The sequence below is a fragment of the Arvicola amphibius genome, chromosome 8 (genome assembly GCF_903992535.2).
Source record: "Arvicola amphibius chromosome 8, mArvAmp1.2, whole genome shotgun sequence".
Lineage (NCBI taxonomy): Eukaryota > Metazoa > Chordata > Mammalia > Rodentia > Cricetidae > Arvicola > Arvicola amphibius.
Window position 1 is genome coordinate 113,050,511 of NC_052054.1, and position 19,570 is coordinate 113,070,080.

Sequence of the window (19,570 nt, forward strand, 5' to 3'; positions counted from 1 at the left end):
CAGGGTGACCATACCGTCTCAAGCTGTGCACCAAGCAAGGGCAATCCTCTCTTAAGTCACTTCTGTTGGGTACTTTGTCTCAGGGCAGAGTAATTAATACATGGTCTAATGACATGCGGGGCAATGGTAGCAGTAGTGGCACATGCTTTTAATTTCAGCATTCGGGAGTCAAAAGGCAGGCAGATTTCTGTGAGTTTGAAGTCAGCCTAGTCTACAGAGTGAGCTCTAGGACAGTCAAAGCTACACAGAGGGACCCTGTTTCAAAAAAACAAACATATAAATACAAACAAACATGGCTAATGACAGCATGTGTTTCCAGAGGCTGCTGAGGTCAAGTGCCTGGCACAGAATGACATACAGATCTGAACCATTATCACAAAGTGCTCCTTACCACCATACTTTGAAGAATGGGGGGGGGACAATAATAAGCAGAGAAGGCATTAGCTTTATTCCTGGTGGTGTATGCATGCATGCATGCATGTACAGGTCTGTGTGCCTGTACACACACAGAGGCTGGAGGAGGGTGCCAGGTGTCATCCTCTGCCACCCTCCACCTTATTCCCACGAGGCAGGGGCTCTCTCTGAACCTGAAGCTCTAGCTCTTTGGCTAAGCCAGCATCCAGGAAGTCCCCATGACTCCCACATCTGGTCACCACTGCTCTGGAGTTACATGTGTACACAGGACTGCTGCCCAGGTTGTTATACAGGTAATAAACATGCATTAGCCATTAAACCATCATGTCTCCATCCCTGTGTTATTTTTTTAACATGGAAGATTGCATGTTATTGTTAATTCTAAATTTCAAGAATTAAGATATTCTTATACCAGCTGTTTGTTATCATTGGTCTGGTATTATGGGTCTGGTATTATAACTTCTTCACAAATGTTATATGAAATGAAAATATAGCAATGATTGTCAGCACTAATACAACCATTGTCTTGCTTCTGACCATTTGAATTTCTAATACATTTTCCATATGAACTCATATCAATGCATTTCCCCACATTTTTACTTATTTCACGGGACCAAAAGTCACAACTAGATCACTGTGGAGAGACACCTTAGTCACATGATCTGCTCTGATGCTTTGCTTACAGAGACTGTCTCAGTTAAAGCCAATTCTTCATACTGCTTGAGCCCTTTATAGTTTATATCAGAAATAGAACACTGTAGTTTTTAAATATTCTACATATAATTGACTTGACAGAAGATAACACTACCCAAACTACATGACTAGGGAGTCTCTTTCTTAGTTTTATCTAACGAAGCAATCCAGAGTGACTCGATTCTCTTACATTGGAAGTCAAAGCAAGAGATGAACACAAAAGTTTACTTCAACGGCTCTCAAAACAGATGCCTTTAAACTGAAATTCACTAACTTCTACAGAATGATGGCCTGACTTTTAATCTAATTTTTACTTATCTACTATTTTTTTGATACAAGGTCTCACTATGAAGTTTTAGCTGTCTTAGAACTTAGTATGTGGAGCAGGCTGGCCTCAGACTCACAGAGATTCATTTGCCTCTGCCTCTCAAGTGCTAAGATTAAAGGTTGTGAGCCACCTGACTTTTAAGGGTGGGCCTATGTACATTTGGAATTGAAAGTCACAGGTCAATCACCATCTACTACTTAATTCCCATAGGTTCTATATTTTCTTTATTTTTAAAGGTACTGTAGTTCATCCAATTTTTTATTGAGATGAAATTAAAATAACATCCACCAGTATAAAGAAAGCAATCCAGTTGCATGTAATACATTCATGTTTTGCAGCTGCTACAAGCAGAGCGTTCTTTACATGAAATGCCTGGAGCTGAAAGTCTTTAAAATTTTGGATTTTGTCACACGCAGACATCTGCTTATATATAATGACATACCTGGGGATGGGACAGATGTCTAAACACAATGTATTTATGTTTCTTTAACCTCCTTTAATATATCCTGAAGCAGGTGATGTGCTCGCATTTTGTCTGCAACAATCTCATGAGGCCAGAGGCACGGGCTTTCCATGTGTGCTGTCTTGCCACTGCTCAGCTGTCGTGACATGGTTTTGTGTTTTCATTCTGGAGTATTTGGGCTTTTGGCTCAGCAAATTGGGGATATTGAACCCATTCTTCTATATAGTCCTAAACTTCAGAATAAAACCTTGTGCCTATTAAGCGGCCCCCTTGCCCCGCCAATTTCTTCTCTCCTCACCCCCAATCTGCATTCTGCTTCTCTGGATTTACCACTCTGGATATCCTGTAAAAGGAATGTCACAATACATGAAGTCTTTAGACTTTGCCTTCACCTGAGTTTCTGTGGCTGATCAATGCTGTAGCACATCTCACCACTTCATGGCTTTCTGTGGCTGATCAGTCGACCAGCGTAAGTAATATGGTACCTTCGGTGTGATTCGGAGCACTAGCTGCTCTTCCAGGGACCAGAGTTTGATTCCCAGCACCCGCATGGTCACTAATGACCATCTCTCATTCCGGAAGATCATAAGCAACAGGTTTGAAGATATACATGGAGTACACAGATATATACGTAAGCAAAACACACATACACATTTAAGGTTTTCTTTTTAAAGTTTATAAGAATATAGCTTTGCAAGAGATTTTAAACCAAATAAAATACATTAGCATCTGATCGGACTCTAAAGGAAAAGTTGAAGACAATTAGGGGAATTTAGATGCAAGTCATACGTAAAATAAGGTCATGTGTCACTGACAAAATTCTTGGGTATGAAAATAGGATATGTGTGAGTGCTCCACATGTGTGCATGTGCCTGCATGTACACAAGTACCTCACATAAGAGTAAGGTCTACTTATTCTTATATAAAAAATATATATTGGCTTTGCACTCACTCTGAGACTGTGCTGATATTGACTTGTATTCTCCTGGCTCAGCAGCCTGGAATTATGGGTGTGTGTCTGGCTAGGATTTTATTTCAATAATAGGATTTTGACTACATAGAAAACACGTTGTTTTTAGGAACCACATGTCAGTATTTAGAGATGAAATATCATGGTGTTTCTAAGTTAATTGGTTGCTTTCCAGTGGCTTTTAAAACAGCAACAGTGAAGTGTGGCCAGGACAGGAAAGACCACTGGGGTTTGCTGGTCAGCCAGCCTAGCCGAATCAGTGAGTTCCAGGTCCTGCAAGAAACCTTGTTCCCCGCCAAATAAAATAGTGCCATGGAAGGCAGGCAGTGTCAATCTCTGAACTCCACACACATGAAAACACACAACACACACACACACACACACACACACACACAAATAAACATACTTTTACCAGGTGCTCTAGTAACAATGCTTCTTGATATATACACACAGGAGTTGAGGACTAAAGACTTTATAGTCAATGAAAGCTTATATATTGATAGTTATAGAAATGTTATTCATAATTAAACTTTGAAACAGGCAACATGTTTGTCTTAGAGTTTCTATTGCTGTGAAGAGACACCATGACCACAGCAACTCTTATAAAAGAAAACATTTAATTGGGTCTGGCTTAAAGTTTCAGAAATTTAGCTTAGCACAGACTTTCTTTGGGTCAACAACCAGCTCCCAAATCATGACACAGAGACTTCTTATTAATTATGAATGCTCAGCCTTATTTTATGCTTGTCTCATTTTCTCTTAAAACTTAATTTAACTTGTTTCTCTTCATCTATGTTTTGCCTCAGAGCTTTTCACTTTTCTTTCAATCTGTATGTCTTACTTCATGTCTGTCTGTCTGTCAACTCCCTGGCTGGCTAGCCCTGGGTATCTCCCTCTCTTTCTCCCTAGTTCTCTTTGCTTTCTTTTTTTTTCTCTTCTCTCCTCCTACTTAATCTCTCTGCCTGTCAGTCCCACCCATTCCTCTACTGCCTAGCTATTGGCTATTCAACTTTTTGTTAAACCAATCAGGTGCCTTAGGCACTTTTTAGGAAACGAAGTATAGGAGGTCTCCCTTCTAAAACTCAGCTTTTTTTCTGTCTCTCAGGTCAAGTACCTAGGCTTTCTGCTATTCCCTTACAGAGTAAACTCAGTCTCAGTCACAGATAACACAGGCAGTCCCTCACACCTCCAACCACCGTGGAAGAGATTCTCTCCTTCCTTGGCCTGGAGGGATACCTTAAAGCTCGGATTCCTTTGCTCTTCTTGCTTGTCCCTCTATGAAGGACAAGGCCCCCTAACTGAGCCTCTAGACCCTACTAAGCCTGTCACACCTACTTTTCTCACCTCCAGGATGCACTCCTACAGGCCCCTGCCCTGGGTCTCCCTGACCTTGGCCAACCCTTCATTTTATATATACTACTGAGAAATGGGGAGTGGTGCTAAGGGTTTGGGGACAAATGAGAGGACTCACCTTTGCCCCGTTGCCTACCTTTCTGCACAGTTAGATACAACAGTTAAGGTATGACAGCCTTGCCTATGGGCGCTAGCAAGCATCCCCTACTGGCCCAGAAGGCTTCTAAGCTCTGTTTTGCAACCCTCTCTCTGTCCTCTCACCACACAGGCTTGAGTCTCTCCACTCTGCCCCTTCTAAGCTTTTTCATACCATCCCCCTAGGAAGCCCCAATATCTCATTTGGTTAATGCCCCCCACTTCACTCTGACACTTTCCTTCCCAAGGCTTCTGCTCTCTCCATTCCTGCCTCGACTCACTTGAAACTCTGACCTAAAGACATCTACAACTTTCTCTTCTTCCCTCTGCTCTGTCCTGATGACAGCAGGACTTCCAAGTCTAGAAGTTCCAGATATATGCCTCTCCAAATAATAAACCTCTTGCTTCCATCTTCTGTGCAGCCTCTGGCTGCCACTCAGAGGTTGCTATAACTTTGATCCTCAAGTATCCTGTTTTCACCACTATGGAAAGGAACATTCCAGCTTCACTCTTGACAACCCCAAATACCTTGCCTTCTCCAAGATCAAACAATCCCAATTTGGACTGATGGTCCCTCCTGAGACAGGTGCCCATATTAGAGTTGTAAGCTGATACTCTGAAGTAGGGTGGAACATACAGTCTGAACAAATCCAACACTGCCCTGAGCCCACACCAGATATGGCCACTGTCGCCACCCTTTGGGGGAAGATTAACATCTGTGTGGCAGGGGCTAGCTAGTACTGCAGAGGGGAAGAGATGATTCTGAGATTGCTCATGGGAGTACCTGCCACCCTTCTAGATAATAAGGTAGAGGCTATTTAACAATCTGAAATCATCCCACAGTTCAGGCTGCAAGAGACCCCACTCTATATCTATATCTATTCTATCTATAGCTGATGGGGAATTATTGTCAGCCAATGAACTTTAAGAGGTGGGACCAAGTTAGAGCATGACCTTTGAGTTCCCAGGGGGAAGAACGCTGGGTGACTCAGGGTTTGTTCTCTCTCTTTGACTCCCATGCTACATAGTTGAACTTGGACTTTCTCGTTCCTGTTTTGTGACTTTGTCCCTTTATTTTGTAGTTAGCCAAGATAATTCAGCAGTTTGTGCCAAATCATGGGGTTTATGTTTTTTTTGTGGCTGGCTGCTGCTAGGCTCCATGTGGTGCATTTGGGTGTATAGCATCTCCCAGTGGCAGCCTTGAGTAGAATGGGATAATAGCTAATTTGGTGTGAACTTATTCACACTAATAATAATAATAGTGGGTAATAGAGTGAACACATGTGAGCTATTATTTATGGAAAATTTACATTGGTATAGTTTTTGTATATTGATAGAAGTTCAAAATATATTTGTTATTTCTGTTTACAATATTTGTACACCTATGCAAAGTTATTTTGTCAGATTGTATACATGAATGTTTCTACCTCTGTTTAAGACATTTTGTATACTGATACAATGTTTAGAATATAATATCATATTGCATTATGCTGTGGGAGCACATTCTGCTCCTTCAGCCAATAGCCTTTAAGATACCCAGCCCACTTGAGCATGGTCTCTTATACTGTAAAAACAGCAGTAACCATGTGCCCACTCTGGACTCTGTTCCTGTTTGCGCAAAGGACTGTTGTCTAGGACAGTGATCTGTAAGTTTTCCCCTTAAATAAATAACCCTTTTATTATTTATAATTCTGAATTGGTGTGGGATTTTTTTGTGACGTCATCATCTGGCACCCGAACATTTGGTTTTAGAACCCCTTGGCTCTGCTACATGCCACCAGCTTGATGCGAGCCTTCCCTCAGCCGGCTTTGGCTTGTGCGTGGAGCCAGCAGTTCATATAGATTTCTCGCACAGAGGCTTTTCTTGCTATGGATCGGCAGCGGTTCTTTATATTTTCTCTTTACATGCCTCGGATTGGCTTCAAGTTCCCACACGCCCTACTGTTTGCCTCCCACCAGGGTGCACTGCAGACATTCAGGTGAGATGCGGGCTTCCCAGGCCTGAGTCAGCTGTTCCATGTTTGCATTTGCCTGTTCCACTGCTCTAGTGACATCTACAGAACACACCGTCTCTGATTTATCTTTTGGCATTTCACTCTGAAATCAGATTTCAGACCAGCCATATGAATTCAACTGCACTGCTATGCCCCATTGGGTTTGTTTTTGTAGGTGTCCCATGACACCTACTGGCAGGTAATGGTTATTGCACCTAATCCAGCTAATTAAACCACAGGTAAGATTTAATATGGTAAATTGCTAATTTAAAAGGGCAATATGTCAGACAAACTAACTGACCAAGGTTTCAATAGCCTCTTTACTTACACCGTGTGCAAGGCTTTACAAGACTTATATGATGTCCCTTCTACATCACTATTTTTAATTCTGGGGATTAGTCTTGTCCTCATTTTTTTTTTCTTAAAAATATGGTTTGACAATAGGGCTAAGAATGAGGCGTTTTTAGAAATGGTACAGTCTTTACAGACTGAAACAACGGTTCTCAAGAAAGAGTTTGGAAATGTGAAGAAGGATATGACCATTTTAACTAGCAAAACTCAGTCAACTGAGATACTTTTAGAAATGGTACAGACTGGTACCAAGCTTCTCGAAAAGAGGTCAGGAACCTGAAGAAGGATACAAACAATTTAACTAACAAAACTCGGTCAACTGAGGTACTTTTAGAAATGGTATAGACTGATAGTAATTTATTTAAAGGGAGATTCAGCACTTAGGAGACGATAACAGCCAATTTGGCACATAAAACCCAATCAATGACAGTGGGTGCTGAAACATTATTTGAGAGAATTTGCACTGTTGAATGTATTAATTGGACTCTGTCAAAGGGGTATGACAGATTGACTGATAGAATGTCTCTCCAGGAAGGTAATATGCATGCTATAAAGATTATGTCCGCCGGGCGGTGGTGGCACACGCCTTTAATCCCAGCACTCGGGAGGCAGAGGCAGGCAGATCTCTGTGAGTTCGAGACCAGCCTGGTCTACAAGAGCTAGTTCCAGGACAGGCTCCAAAGCCACAGAGAAACCCTGTCTCGAAAAACCAAAAAAAAAAAAAAATAAATAAATAAAGATTATGTCCAAGGATGAGACATTATCTTTACTGGACAGACTTCATACCTTGGAATCTCCAATGAGGACATTAGAACAGAACACTGGACAGGAGATCCAGACATTACAAAAGGCAGTGGTAAACAGATTTGAAAAGAATGAGAAAATTATCGAATTCGATGACCAGAAACAAAAGGTAAAAAGGCAAAATTTAATCTAATCGTTACATAAAAATCTCTGGGATAGCTTCCCCAGAGTTCTGCCTGCCTTTCCAGTAATAACATCAGAAAAAGTATCTGGCCCCAAGTACCCTAAGATTGTCAAAGAATGCATGTGGGAGCCCATAAGTATGGCCAATCTGAAGGTAATTAAACAAGCAATTATAGTTTATGGACTACATTTGTCCTTTGTTAGGGAAATGGTCAGAACATGGGCATTCAGTAGCAAAGCCATGCTTCAAGATTGGGCTCAGTTAATCTCATCAGTCCTACCTAGAAAGTGGACTGCAATTACTTTGGAGATGTTTTTAAAGAGGGGGTAAGAATTTTAGAGCAACAAGAAAAAGAAATAGGACTTGAGATTTCCCTAGATCAAATTCTAGGTGAAGGACTTTACTCTGATCCTCAGAATCAAGCTCTTTATGATGACCACACCTTGTCCCTATGTAGCACAGCAGCTTTAAAGGCTTGGGACAGGATTCAGGAATCAGAAAATAGAGTTGAATTATATCTTAGGGTTAAACAGTGTCAGAGAGAACCTTTTAGTGACTTTTTGCAAAGACTAACTAAGGCCGTACAAATAGGGGTAACTGACCCAGAAGCTAGACGTATAATAATTTAATCTTTGGCTAATGAGAATGCCAACATAGGGTGCAAAAGAATTCTTGGGCTTTTAAAGATCAGATCAGCACCCATGGATGAATGGGTCTTGCATACGATGAATGTCGAGACACTTGACTATGGTACTGAAGCTTGGGTAGGAGAAGCAATTTCCAATGGTATGAAAAGACATCAAAATTTATTTTAATTGTGGTAGAATGGAACATCTGAGAAAAGATTGTCGACAATGGATTCCTAGGAATAATGTCTCCTCTGGGAATGACAGACATAGGAAGACTCAGCCTTCAGGTATATGTAGGAGGTGTGGCAAACGCTGGCATTGGACCAATGTATGTAGGTCAACAAAAGATAGACGAGGCAACCTGATACCATCGGGAAACACCACAGGGGGGGGCCTCTGCCAGGGCCCCATGATGAATGTGGTCCAGTCATTCCCAGTTACTGTGGAGAACATGTCTTGCCAGGAAAATTAAAAAATCCAATGCCTGCTGTAAAAAGTAATACTGGTCTGAATGATGGGTTAAATGTGGAGGATGAGTCAAAAACTCCAGCAGAACAGAGGAAACATATATTCTGGAAGACTTCTATAAATGATTAAACCAAAGCTAAGAGTGTGTATAAATGGCATTTTTATTGAAGCCTTACTAGACATGGATGTGGATGTAAGTATCATTACTCCAAATCTTGGCATCTGAATTGACCTCTTCAAGAGGTAGATGTTCAGTTCCTGGGAAATGGAACCCTATCTTGGGTAAAACAAAGCATGAGATGGGTTAAATGCATAGGGACAGAAGGGCAAATAGGAAGACTAAGGCCATATATAGTCAATATTGCAGTGAATTTGTGGGGTTGTGACCTGTTGCAGCAATGGAATACCAAGATTAATATTCCTGCAGCCCCCAAAACTTATGTTTCTAAGGAAAATATTAGAAGATATTATAGACGATGGACACCAGCCATTTGGGCTCTACAAGAACACAAAGCAATTGATAAACCTTCAGAGGTACCAACAGTCCTACATTTAAAATAGTTAACTGAGAAACCAATATGGGTTAAGCAGTGTCCTCTAGCTGAGGAAAAGTTGCAGGCTTTAGAAAAGTTGGTAAGCAACTAGATGCCAAACATATAGAAGAATCTACCAGCTCTCGGAATTTTCCTGTATTTGTTGTTAAAAAGAAATCTGGAAAATGGAGAATGGTGACAGATCTAAGGGCTATCAACAAGGTTATTCAACCTATGGGCCCTCTACAATCTGGAACTCTGACTTCTCTGTTGCCAAAGGGATGGCCTCTCATAGTTATTGATTTAAAGGATTGTTTCTTCACTATACCATTACAAGAAAAGGATAGAGAAAAGTTTGCCTTCACAGTGCCTACTTATAATAATTCTCAGCCTACTAGAAGATATCAATGGACCATCCTCCCACAGAGAATGCCCAATAACCCCACCCTGTGCCAATACTTTGTCAGCCAGCCATTGGAGATAATACGTAAGCAATTTTCTAAATCTTTAATCTAGCATTACATGGATGACATTTTGTTATCTGATTCAAATACAGATATTTTAGAAAGGACGTTTGAAGAAGTAAAGAAAGTCTTGCCTAAATGGGGATTACAAATTGCTTTTAAAAAGATTCAAAGAGGAAGTTCTGTTAATTACCTAGGTTACAGAATAGGTTTACAGAAAATTAGAACACAAAAGGCACAAATTAGGAGAGTTTGGTTGTGGACACTTAATGATTTTCAAAGATTATTAGAATATATTTCCAGTCTAAGACTGGCTGTTGGGATAACACATGATCTAATAATTCATTTAAACAAAACCTTAGATGGTGATAAAGACTTGAAATAGTCCCAGAGAATTAACAACTGAAGCAGAAAAGGAACTGATGATTGTTGAGGAGAAATTACAGGAGGCACATGTGAATAGGGTGAATCCAAATCTTAATTGTATTCTAGTTATATTGCCTTCACAGTGCCTACTGTGAAGATGATACAGAATTTACTTCATTAATCATCCAGGTGCAAGATATAATAAGGAATAGGCTTTGTTCTATATACATAACACACATCTGATCCCATGCAGGTCTGCCAGGTCCTCTAGCACAAAGTAATGCAGAAATTGATCAATTATTGATTGGAAGTGTTTTTGCAGGCCTCTGAATTTCATAAAAAAAATTATGTCAATAGCAAAGGCTTAAAGAAAAAGTTTTCGTTCCAGGACAGGCTCTAGAAACTACAGGGAAACCCTGTCTCGAAAAACCAAAAAAAAAAAAAAGTTTTCTTTTACATGGCAACAAGCTAAGGAGATTATAAAGAGGTGTCCTACTTGCTCTTTCTATAAGCAAACACTGTTGCCTGCAGGGAGTAGCCCTAAGGGTACTCAAAGGAAGAAAATCTTGCAGATGGATATGTTCCACTTTACAGAACTTGATAAATTAAAATATGTACACCATACCATAGACACTTATTCAGGTTTTCAATGGGTGACTGCCTTGAGCTCAGAAAAGACTCATTCAGTAATCACGCATTTATTGGAAGTTATAGCCATCATGGGTATACCTGCACAAATAAAGACAGAAAATGGTCCAGCATGTGTATCTAAGAAAATGAAACATTTTTGCTTATTATAATATACATTACATTACAGGTATACCAAATAATCCTACAGTTATAGAAAGGTCAAATCGTACTATAAAGGATATCCTGAACAAACAGAAAGGGATTGAAAATACCTCCAGAAATAGATTGCATAATGCTTTATTAACCTTGAATTTTCTTAATGCTAATGAGAAAGGAACAACAGCAGCGGAAAGGCATTGGATAATGGAAAAAAAACTTTTGAATTGAATCAACTGGTATATTTCAAGGATGTGTTGTTCTCACAATGGAAACCAGGAGATGTGCTACATTGGGTCAGGGTTTTGCTTTTGTTCTCACAGGAGAAGAAAAATTATAGATACCATCAAAATTAATAAAGATTTGCTTTGAAAAGGAGAAACCTCTTCAAAAAGAGAAATGACAGCTCATCCACAATGGTGACAATCATACAGCTGGTAAGAAAAGCTCATAAGGGTTAAGGCAGGGTTCTGCTCTTATCTTTGCAAGAAAATACACATCATCAGTAATTCAAAAGACTCTGGATGCTTGAATGCTGACAGAAGGAAAAATAGCTATCCACTATGGAGCATCTAGAAAACAGAATATGGTTTATGAATCCAGGTACTGTTATCCAGTACATATATATATATATATATATATATATATATATATATATATATATATTCAGCTAGTTTTGGAGTTGGATAATGGCTCTGTACTTCTCTAAATCTAAGCTTATTGTTGAAAGAAACATTCAGAGTTTCTGTCTCATATCAGAAGCCATCTGGTATGGGACAGAAGGAAGACTGTAGGAAAAATTTTACTTTCTCCATGCCTATTTTGTCTATATCGTATTCTTCATTGAATGTATGTTTATATGAATGATGTTTAAGTTTTCCACAATGAACAATAGATTTTCCTACAGATCCTTATCCTGCAATAATCTTTGAAGTTTCTAGGAAGAAGATGGGGCCCCACAGCAACAACTCCACCTAGTTAAGATGACATCATGATGCTGACAGACCGCATTTTGGGGGTACCAGCTGCTGAAATGGTGCACCTTCTCATGACATTATGGCCAGAACTCCATTTAAAAACTTAAAACAAACAAACAAACAACAAAAACAAAAATCAAGAAAACCCTATCGACTGCTTGAAAATTGTTTGCAACTATACTAGACAGTAATTTTGAAACTTAACCATCACTTTACTTTTGCAGGATCCCATTAAGAGAACATCACCCCCATGATAGCCGGAAGCAATTCTAAAAGACAATGCCCCCAATCCCCAAAACGATAGTTCATAGGGTTGGGAACACTGTTTAGGGGTTGTTGATTAGTACTTATACTAGACAGAGGGTTGGGGTGATAATTGTTTGTTCAAAAAAGGGGGGGATAGTAATAGTCGGTAATAAAGTGAATACTTGCAAGCTGTTATTTATGGACAATTTACATTGGTATAGTTTTTGTATATTGATATAAAATTATATTTGTTATCTTTGTTTACATTATTTGTACACCTATGCAAAGTTATTTTGTCAGATTGTATATGTGCATGTTTCTACCTCAGTTTAGGACATTTTGTATATTGATACAACTTTTAGGATATATTTTCATATTGCATTATATATTACTCCTACCTCTGATCAAGATACTTATACATTATTGACATTTTGAGGTCATTGTCCTCATTTGTTGCACATTTGTTTACAGATTATTTAATATTCTAACATGAAGTCTTAGTCTTTAAGTTATACAGGTATTAATTATTATAGGTCAAAGTTGTTGATGTTTGTTGTACGTATAGTCAGATCAATTAGGTTCTTTAGATACATAGAGATTGTATTCTGTCTAGATAGGTAATTTTCAAGGATTTGGGGAACATGGTATTCAAATAACTTAGGGTTCTGTTGACATGAGACACAATTGCTTCTGACAGCACCAATCTATTCCCGAGAGAATGTTGAGCACTGAAGATACTCTACTTGGAACTTGTTTTCTTCTTGGCAAAACTGGCCTTTGGGCAAGAAACTGACAATGCCTCAACCACTGACAAGTTACATGATATCTGGAAATGGGTAAGCAGGACTGTCAAATCTTGCCAAGACAGGGTAAGACAGTTTTGAAAAATTTCCTGCCTCTGAAAATGGTCTGTCAGTTACATTAGGCCTTAGCCAAAGTTGGTTGCTTCAACACTGCAAAATGAGACTTTGGGTGATTGCTCAGGTAGCTAATTGTCTCTGTCATATATTGCTTGCTTTGGAAACTACTTGATTGTACTTCCTGCCTGCTCAAATAATATTATCTCCCTTCTCAGGCCTTCGATGGGGTTGAAGACATGGGCGTGGTCTCTTATAAAAACAGTAGTAACCGTGTGCCCGCTCTCTTGCTTTCAGCTCCCGCTTCTGGCTGCTGGACTCTGTTCCTGTTCGCACAGAGGACTGTTGTCTAGGAGAGTGATCTGTAAGTTTTTTCCTTAAATCCATTACCCTTTTATTATTCATAATTCTGAACTGGTGTGAGATTGTTTTGTTACTTACGTCATCAGCATTATATAGGTACCTCTGATCAAGATATGTATACATTGATTATATTTCCTCATATACAGTTGTTTACAGATTATTTAATATTCTAATATAAAATCTTAGTCTTTTAGTTATACAGGTATTAAGTATTATAGGTCAATATTTATTCACATTTGTTATACATATAGTCAGGTTAATTAGGTTCTTTAGATACATAGAGATTGTATTCTGCTTACATAGGTAATGTTCAACTACGTCAAAGATCTGTAAAGCATAGCATTTAAATAACTTACGATTCTGTTGATGTAAAACATGATTGGTCCTGACAACACCAATCTATTCCCAAAAAAAAGATGTTAAGCACCAAAGACACTCCACTTAAAGTTCGTTCTCTTCTTGGCACAATTGGCCTTTGGACAAGAAACTGCCTATGCCTCTACCACTAACAAAGTACACAGTGTCCAGACTAAATAAAGAGGACACACATGTACACACACACACACACACACAAGACTACAAAACCTTGCTAAGACAGGGTAAGATGGTAGTAAAAATTTTCCTGCCTCTAAAATGGTTGTCTCTGTCATATATTGCTCGCTTTGAAAGTTGCTTGATTACACTTCCTGCCTACTCAAGTAATATTTTCTTTCTTCTCAGGCCTTCAATGGGGTAAAAGATCAAATAGTCTTAGTTATCTTCCTCTTATAATTTAGCCGGCCATTTCCGATCCTAAGGTTAGACTCTTTAAAATAAAATGTTTATTAAACATTTAACATGTGTTCCTTGCTTAATATTATTTACGCTGGTTGTAATTTTATACTTGATATCTGTTCCTACTGTATATAGTTTTGTATTGGAATTAAAACTCTCTTATTTAGACAAAATGGGGAGGTGATGGGGAATCTCTGTCGGCCAATGAACTTTAAGAGGTGGGACCAAGTTAGGGTGTGATCTTTGAGTAGGGGAGTGGGGAATGTCGGGTGGCTCAGGGTTCACTCTCTCTCTGTGGTTCCTGTACTACATAGCTGAGCTTGGACTGAACTTCTTGTTCCTCTTAGTGAGTATGCCCCCTTATAATAAAGAAAAATATAATTCATCTATCTTGTAGCTAGCCTGGTATTTCTCGACCTGAGTTAATTCAACATATATGTGTGTGTATATATACATATATATTTACATTTTTTTGTACAGGGTTTCTCTGTTTAACAGCCCTGGCTGTCCAGGAACTCGCTTTGTAGACCAGGCTGGCCTCAGACTTTCAACTCAAAAGAGATTCGCCTACCTGAGTGCTGGTATTAAAGGCCTGTGCCACCAAGCCCAGCTAAGACCTCCCTTAACCCAGCCTTTTGGAAGACTGTTCTAAATGAATCCCTGAGTCTCCTCCTCATCCATGGCAGTAACAGTATCAAGTTGGGAGCATAGGCCCCAGCCCCTCACATCTATCCCAGCCCCCAGGCCTGGTCTGGACTTCAAATCCCAGCAGGCCAGGTTCTGACCCCTCCCTGGGGATGGGGTCAGGACCACTCCCCAGGGTATTTAAGTGATCTCCCAAAAGAGGAACACGTAGTCTCCCTTTCTTCCTCCCAGGGGTTGCGTTTTTTGCCGCTTCCTGGTTCCCCCTTGGGGCCACCCGAGAGCGCAGATCTCCCATTAAACTTGGATATTTCTTAATTCGGCTTGTTTTGATTTGGCTTGATTGGGAATTTTTGTGTCGGCAGGGAGCTCATGTTAGGAAGTATTCCTAACAATACCTTCATTTTTCTTTTGTTCTCCCTTACAATAGTCCCTTACCCATGTAACCCTAAACTCTACATTTTGTAACCCCCAAACCATTTCCTTCCCCCTTATCACCTCCAATGTCTCTTTACTCTGTGGAGATACCAGGTGACTGTCTCTTTAATACTTGTTCTCGGTCCTGCTTCATCTGGACATACTAATACATCAATTTCAGGAACTGTATTAGCCCCGTAAGGAGCTCTCTTTTGGTGCCAATTCAAGTTCTATCAGGGTATAGAAGAATTCACTCATGGTCCCTGCTTCTCCACTCTGTTATTCCCCAACTCACCCTATACATAGAAGGAAAATTCTATACTTTCTTCCTAGTTTCACACAGGGATTGACAGGCCATAGCCTCCCTTCCTCCCCTGTTCCCATGTTGCAATCAGAATTAGTTTGGCAGCCTCAGCCGCAGGTGTTTTGGGTCACAATCTGAACCCATCTCAACAGATATCCACCCAGCTAGCACCTACCTTCCAGGAATCAATACTATGTGATTACTTCAAAACCAGCTCACTTCTCTGGCCTCAGTGGTCCTAGAAAATTGAAGGGCTCTTGACTTACTAACATTGAAAGAAAGGCACTTGTCTCTTGTCTCTTTCTTAAAGAAGAATGCTGCTACTATATAAACCAGTCTGGCTGGGTGGAAGAAAGAATTGAAACTGGGATAGGACTCATAAGACCTCCAGGGGCCAACTCCTTTGCGGATGCTCCTGACAGAATTTCTCTATGACTCCTACTATCCCCACAACTCCGTGCTATCCTGAGCCACAGACTGCTCCAACTTTCCTAGCCACAGATGGTCCTGCAGAGCCGGGACAGTGAGTACAACAACCTGCTCTTCCCAGCCTTTGCCAGTGTTCTGGGGGTTCCCCAACAATGCCCCAGTGTCATCAACAGGAAAGGATACAAAAGGCTGGGATGTCTGCTCCCAAGAAATCCCTTTTCCCGAAATTTGGCATTTAGACAAAAGCCAGCATTCCCTCGGGTGCTTGAGAAATAGTCCCTACCTGCTCAAAGGAGTCTTTCCTTCTTGTCTCTGGCAAACGGGACTTCTTTCTTCATTAACGTATGCATAAAATGGTCTATGCTAGCTTCTAGGCTCCTTCAATCCCTACTCACAAGTACCTGTAATACACTTCAAAGCCCTCCACCCCAGCTCCCAGGTTCCTCTCTTTTAAGGGAACAGATACCTATCTGTTTCTTTAAAACCCTGGAAATCCACCCCCCCACTGCAACTCCCTCCTCCCCAATCCACCTCTACTTTCCTGAGAAAGCTGGAAATCCCTGGCAGTTTGGAATGTCCTTTTCCCTTTTTACCCACTGAGCAGCTATGCGAGTTCCTTTAGAGCATCCATTTCATTCAGGTACAACCTATAAAAGACTGATAATTTAGGTCGGAGGGGGTGGCTGGGTAGATAACCACTCTGAGTTTAGACCCCCAGATGCAGCAGAATCGCAATCTTCTCTCATCCTTGTCCGCCACAGCAAGACGGGAGGCAGAAACAAGAGAATCTCTCCAAGTTCTCAGGCCAGCAGCAAAGAGACCTCTCGCTAAGGCGGCGGAAAGGTAAAGACTGTCTTTTGTCCTCTACCTCATGCTGTGGCATGTTAGGGCCTGCAACCCCCCCCCCCCCACACACACAAATAAAGCTAAATAAGAGAAGAAGGAGAAGGAGAAGGAGAAGGAGAAGGAGAAGGAGAAGGAGAAGGAGAAGGAGAAGAAGAAGAAGAAGAAGAAGAAGAAGAAGAAGAAGAAGAAGAAGAAGAAGAAGAAGAAGAAGAAGAAGAAGAAGAAAAACGAGGCAAATAAAAAGAAAGACACCAAGGTAGTCGGTTTGTGAGACTCCACTTCTTTCTCTCTGCCCTCTGCAACCAAAAACTGCAATCTACCTGCAGGTCGTTCAGGTGCCCTCCCACTAACAACTGAGCCACATGACCCTGTGTAATAGTTTCCTTGGTGTGACATGAGGAAAGGGGACGATGCCACCCTACCCTTACTGGATTGCCAAGGAGATGGCATGAGACATGTAGAGGGTGATGGGGTGGAAACAGTCCCGCGACAAGTCCTCTTGGGTATCCCTCCCTGGTCGGGAAGCTGCTGGGTGCTCCTTCTCTGAGCCTGCACACTAGGGTGGCCACACAGACCTCGCCCAACCAGCAGCAGACATTTACAGATACCATCAGTGACAAGTGCCATGTAGGAAAAGGACAGTGGGCTCTCTGAGCTTTGCTGTGTGACGGATGGGATAGAAAGCCAGACCATCAGAGTGGGCGTCCAGTGGCTGGACCAGGGACTTTGGGCAGAAAAATCCTGCTTGCATTCAGCTTTTCCACTTACTAGCTGAAGTAATTTACTTTGCCTCAGTTTTCTCTTCTGTACAGGCAGCACGGAGTCCTGGCCTCACCGTAACTGTGAGGATGGCATGGCTAATAGTGGAAGGAGCTTGGGGGCTCCGCGGCAGTACTGGATGCTGGATACACTGTCCCTAGGGTGTCCCGAGCAGAACAGAATGCCGTTGCTAGCCAAGCCTCCAGGGTTTGGGCTGTGAGGACCTAGGGAGCTAGTTAATGCCTTGAATTGTCTATTCATTAGCCCTTGCTGTGCACTTGGAGAGTTTTGATGCTGCTTTTGTTTTTATAAGTCTCAGTGAAGGCTGCATTCCAAGACAAATGAGCTAAGAATACTAGGGCTGGAGCCTGGGCATCCCAGTGTTGAAGATCTTTTTTAGCGGCCCTCATATGCAGTCACGGCTGAGATCTGAGTGCATGGAATGAATGAAACTACTTCCAACATGCAAAACTGTAATGCGTTGAATGTTGTCCTTATTACTTAGCCCAACCAGGATACAGTTCATTTAATTGTCCCATATGGACAATTTCTGCTTTTAGGGAAGTTTAGCCATAGAAGTTCTTAGTTATTCCTTTTTTCCTCTCTCTTCTTTCCAAGAGCATGACACACGAAGAACAGCTTCATCTGAGAGCTGGCCACGGAGATCTGGTTCCTGTCCCACCTTAGCCTGAGAATACTCTGGAATGCACCCGAATGGATTATTTCCAAAAAGAAGGCTCGCAAACCCAACCCAACCCAACCATGTAGTTGTTGGGTCTAGGCAGAAAAGCACGATTCTGCACCAAGGAGCAACTGGACAACTTAACACTAAGGCCGTAGCTCTTTGTTCTAAGATTGAGGTGACAAAGGCTTCAGGTTTTAAACACCTAGGGTCATTACCCATTTATGATTCAAGGGATCCAGAAACAAATTATCAGCCCTTGCAGTGCTAAACTGCAGCTTTCTCTAACACCCATTTTCTAGATGGTTCATGACTACATTTGGGAGAGCATAGTTACCCAAATTTATGCAGCTATATATTCAAAATCTGTGCCTTCCATTGTAGGTAAGACACACCTCACTTTAGAAATAAAATAGCATAAGTCAGGCATAGTGGTGCATGCCTTTAATCCTAGTACTTGGGAAGCAGAGGCAGGCAGAGTACTTCTGAGTACACAGAGAGTTCTAGGACAGCCAGGGCTACACAGAGAAATCTCGTCTCGAAAAACCAAAACATGAAAGAAGAAAGAATGAAAGGAAAAAAGGAAGGAAAGAAAAAGAAAATAGCAGAAAGGAAATTAAGTTGGCAACGTTACTTGTCAAAAGCCCTCTAGTTTGGCTGACCGGAGAACCAGTAGGGTGAGAATGGTAGGTGAGTGTGGTTCAGCGGGGTTCTTACCTATCAAGATGAAGGACAAGATCCACTGAAGCACGGCAACCGTCTGCAGGCGCCGCGCCAGTGGGGTGTTCAGTGGTGCGAACTCGATCTTCATGGTGTCACCGGGAGGATAGCACCTTCCTCAAGGTCTGCGGTACTAGTACCGACCGATCGGGAGGCGGGTCCAGCGGGCGGGGACGAAACTTCTCCTGGGGCGGGGCTGAGGCAGGGTGCTGCCATTCTTCGATTCCTCCGTTCCTCTTGTGTGGCGCGACGCAGGTTCCTGGGGACCCGTGGAGAGGTCAACCTGCCTCCCACCACTCTCTAGGGCCTGGGTCTCCACCCGGGTTTGACCATTTGTTCATCCGATCGACCACCTTGCGCCCTTAACCCACCCCTTCCTTGGAACCCAATAACTGGGGAATGGTTTGGTTAGTTAGAGAGGCAACCTCACACTACCCCCACGGTGTGTGTGTGTGTGTGTGTGTGTGTGTGTGTGTGTGTGTGTGTGTTTTCTTTTGTATCCTAAAATTCTTACACAAGTCTTGGGTAATTTCTTTCCGTTCACTCAATCCATATTTATTGAAAGCCCACCAAATCACCATTGTCTTGTTCTCAGAGAAAATGACTCCTGGGGAAAGGACAGATCTAAGGAAAATAACCACACAAATGAGTAGTATATAATTTCAAGACTCTTTTAGGG

At 41.4% G+C, this 19,570-nt stretch overlaps 1 protein-coding gene across 1 annotated transcript in view; it reads right to left on the bottom strand.

Moving 5' to 3' along the window:
* The window catches only part of Mogat1 (monoacylglycerol O-acyltransferase 1), a 33,076-nt gene extending 14,094 nt beyond the window's left edge, over window positions 1-18,982 (bottom strand). The window contains exon 1 of the mRNA XM_038340687.1: window positions 18,889-18,982. Coding sequence (XP_038196615.1) covers window positions 18,889-18,982 — 94 coding nt within the window. The remainder of the gene's footprint in view (window positions 1-18,888) is intronic.
* Window positions 18,983-19,570: the final 588 nt, after the last annotated feature.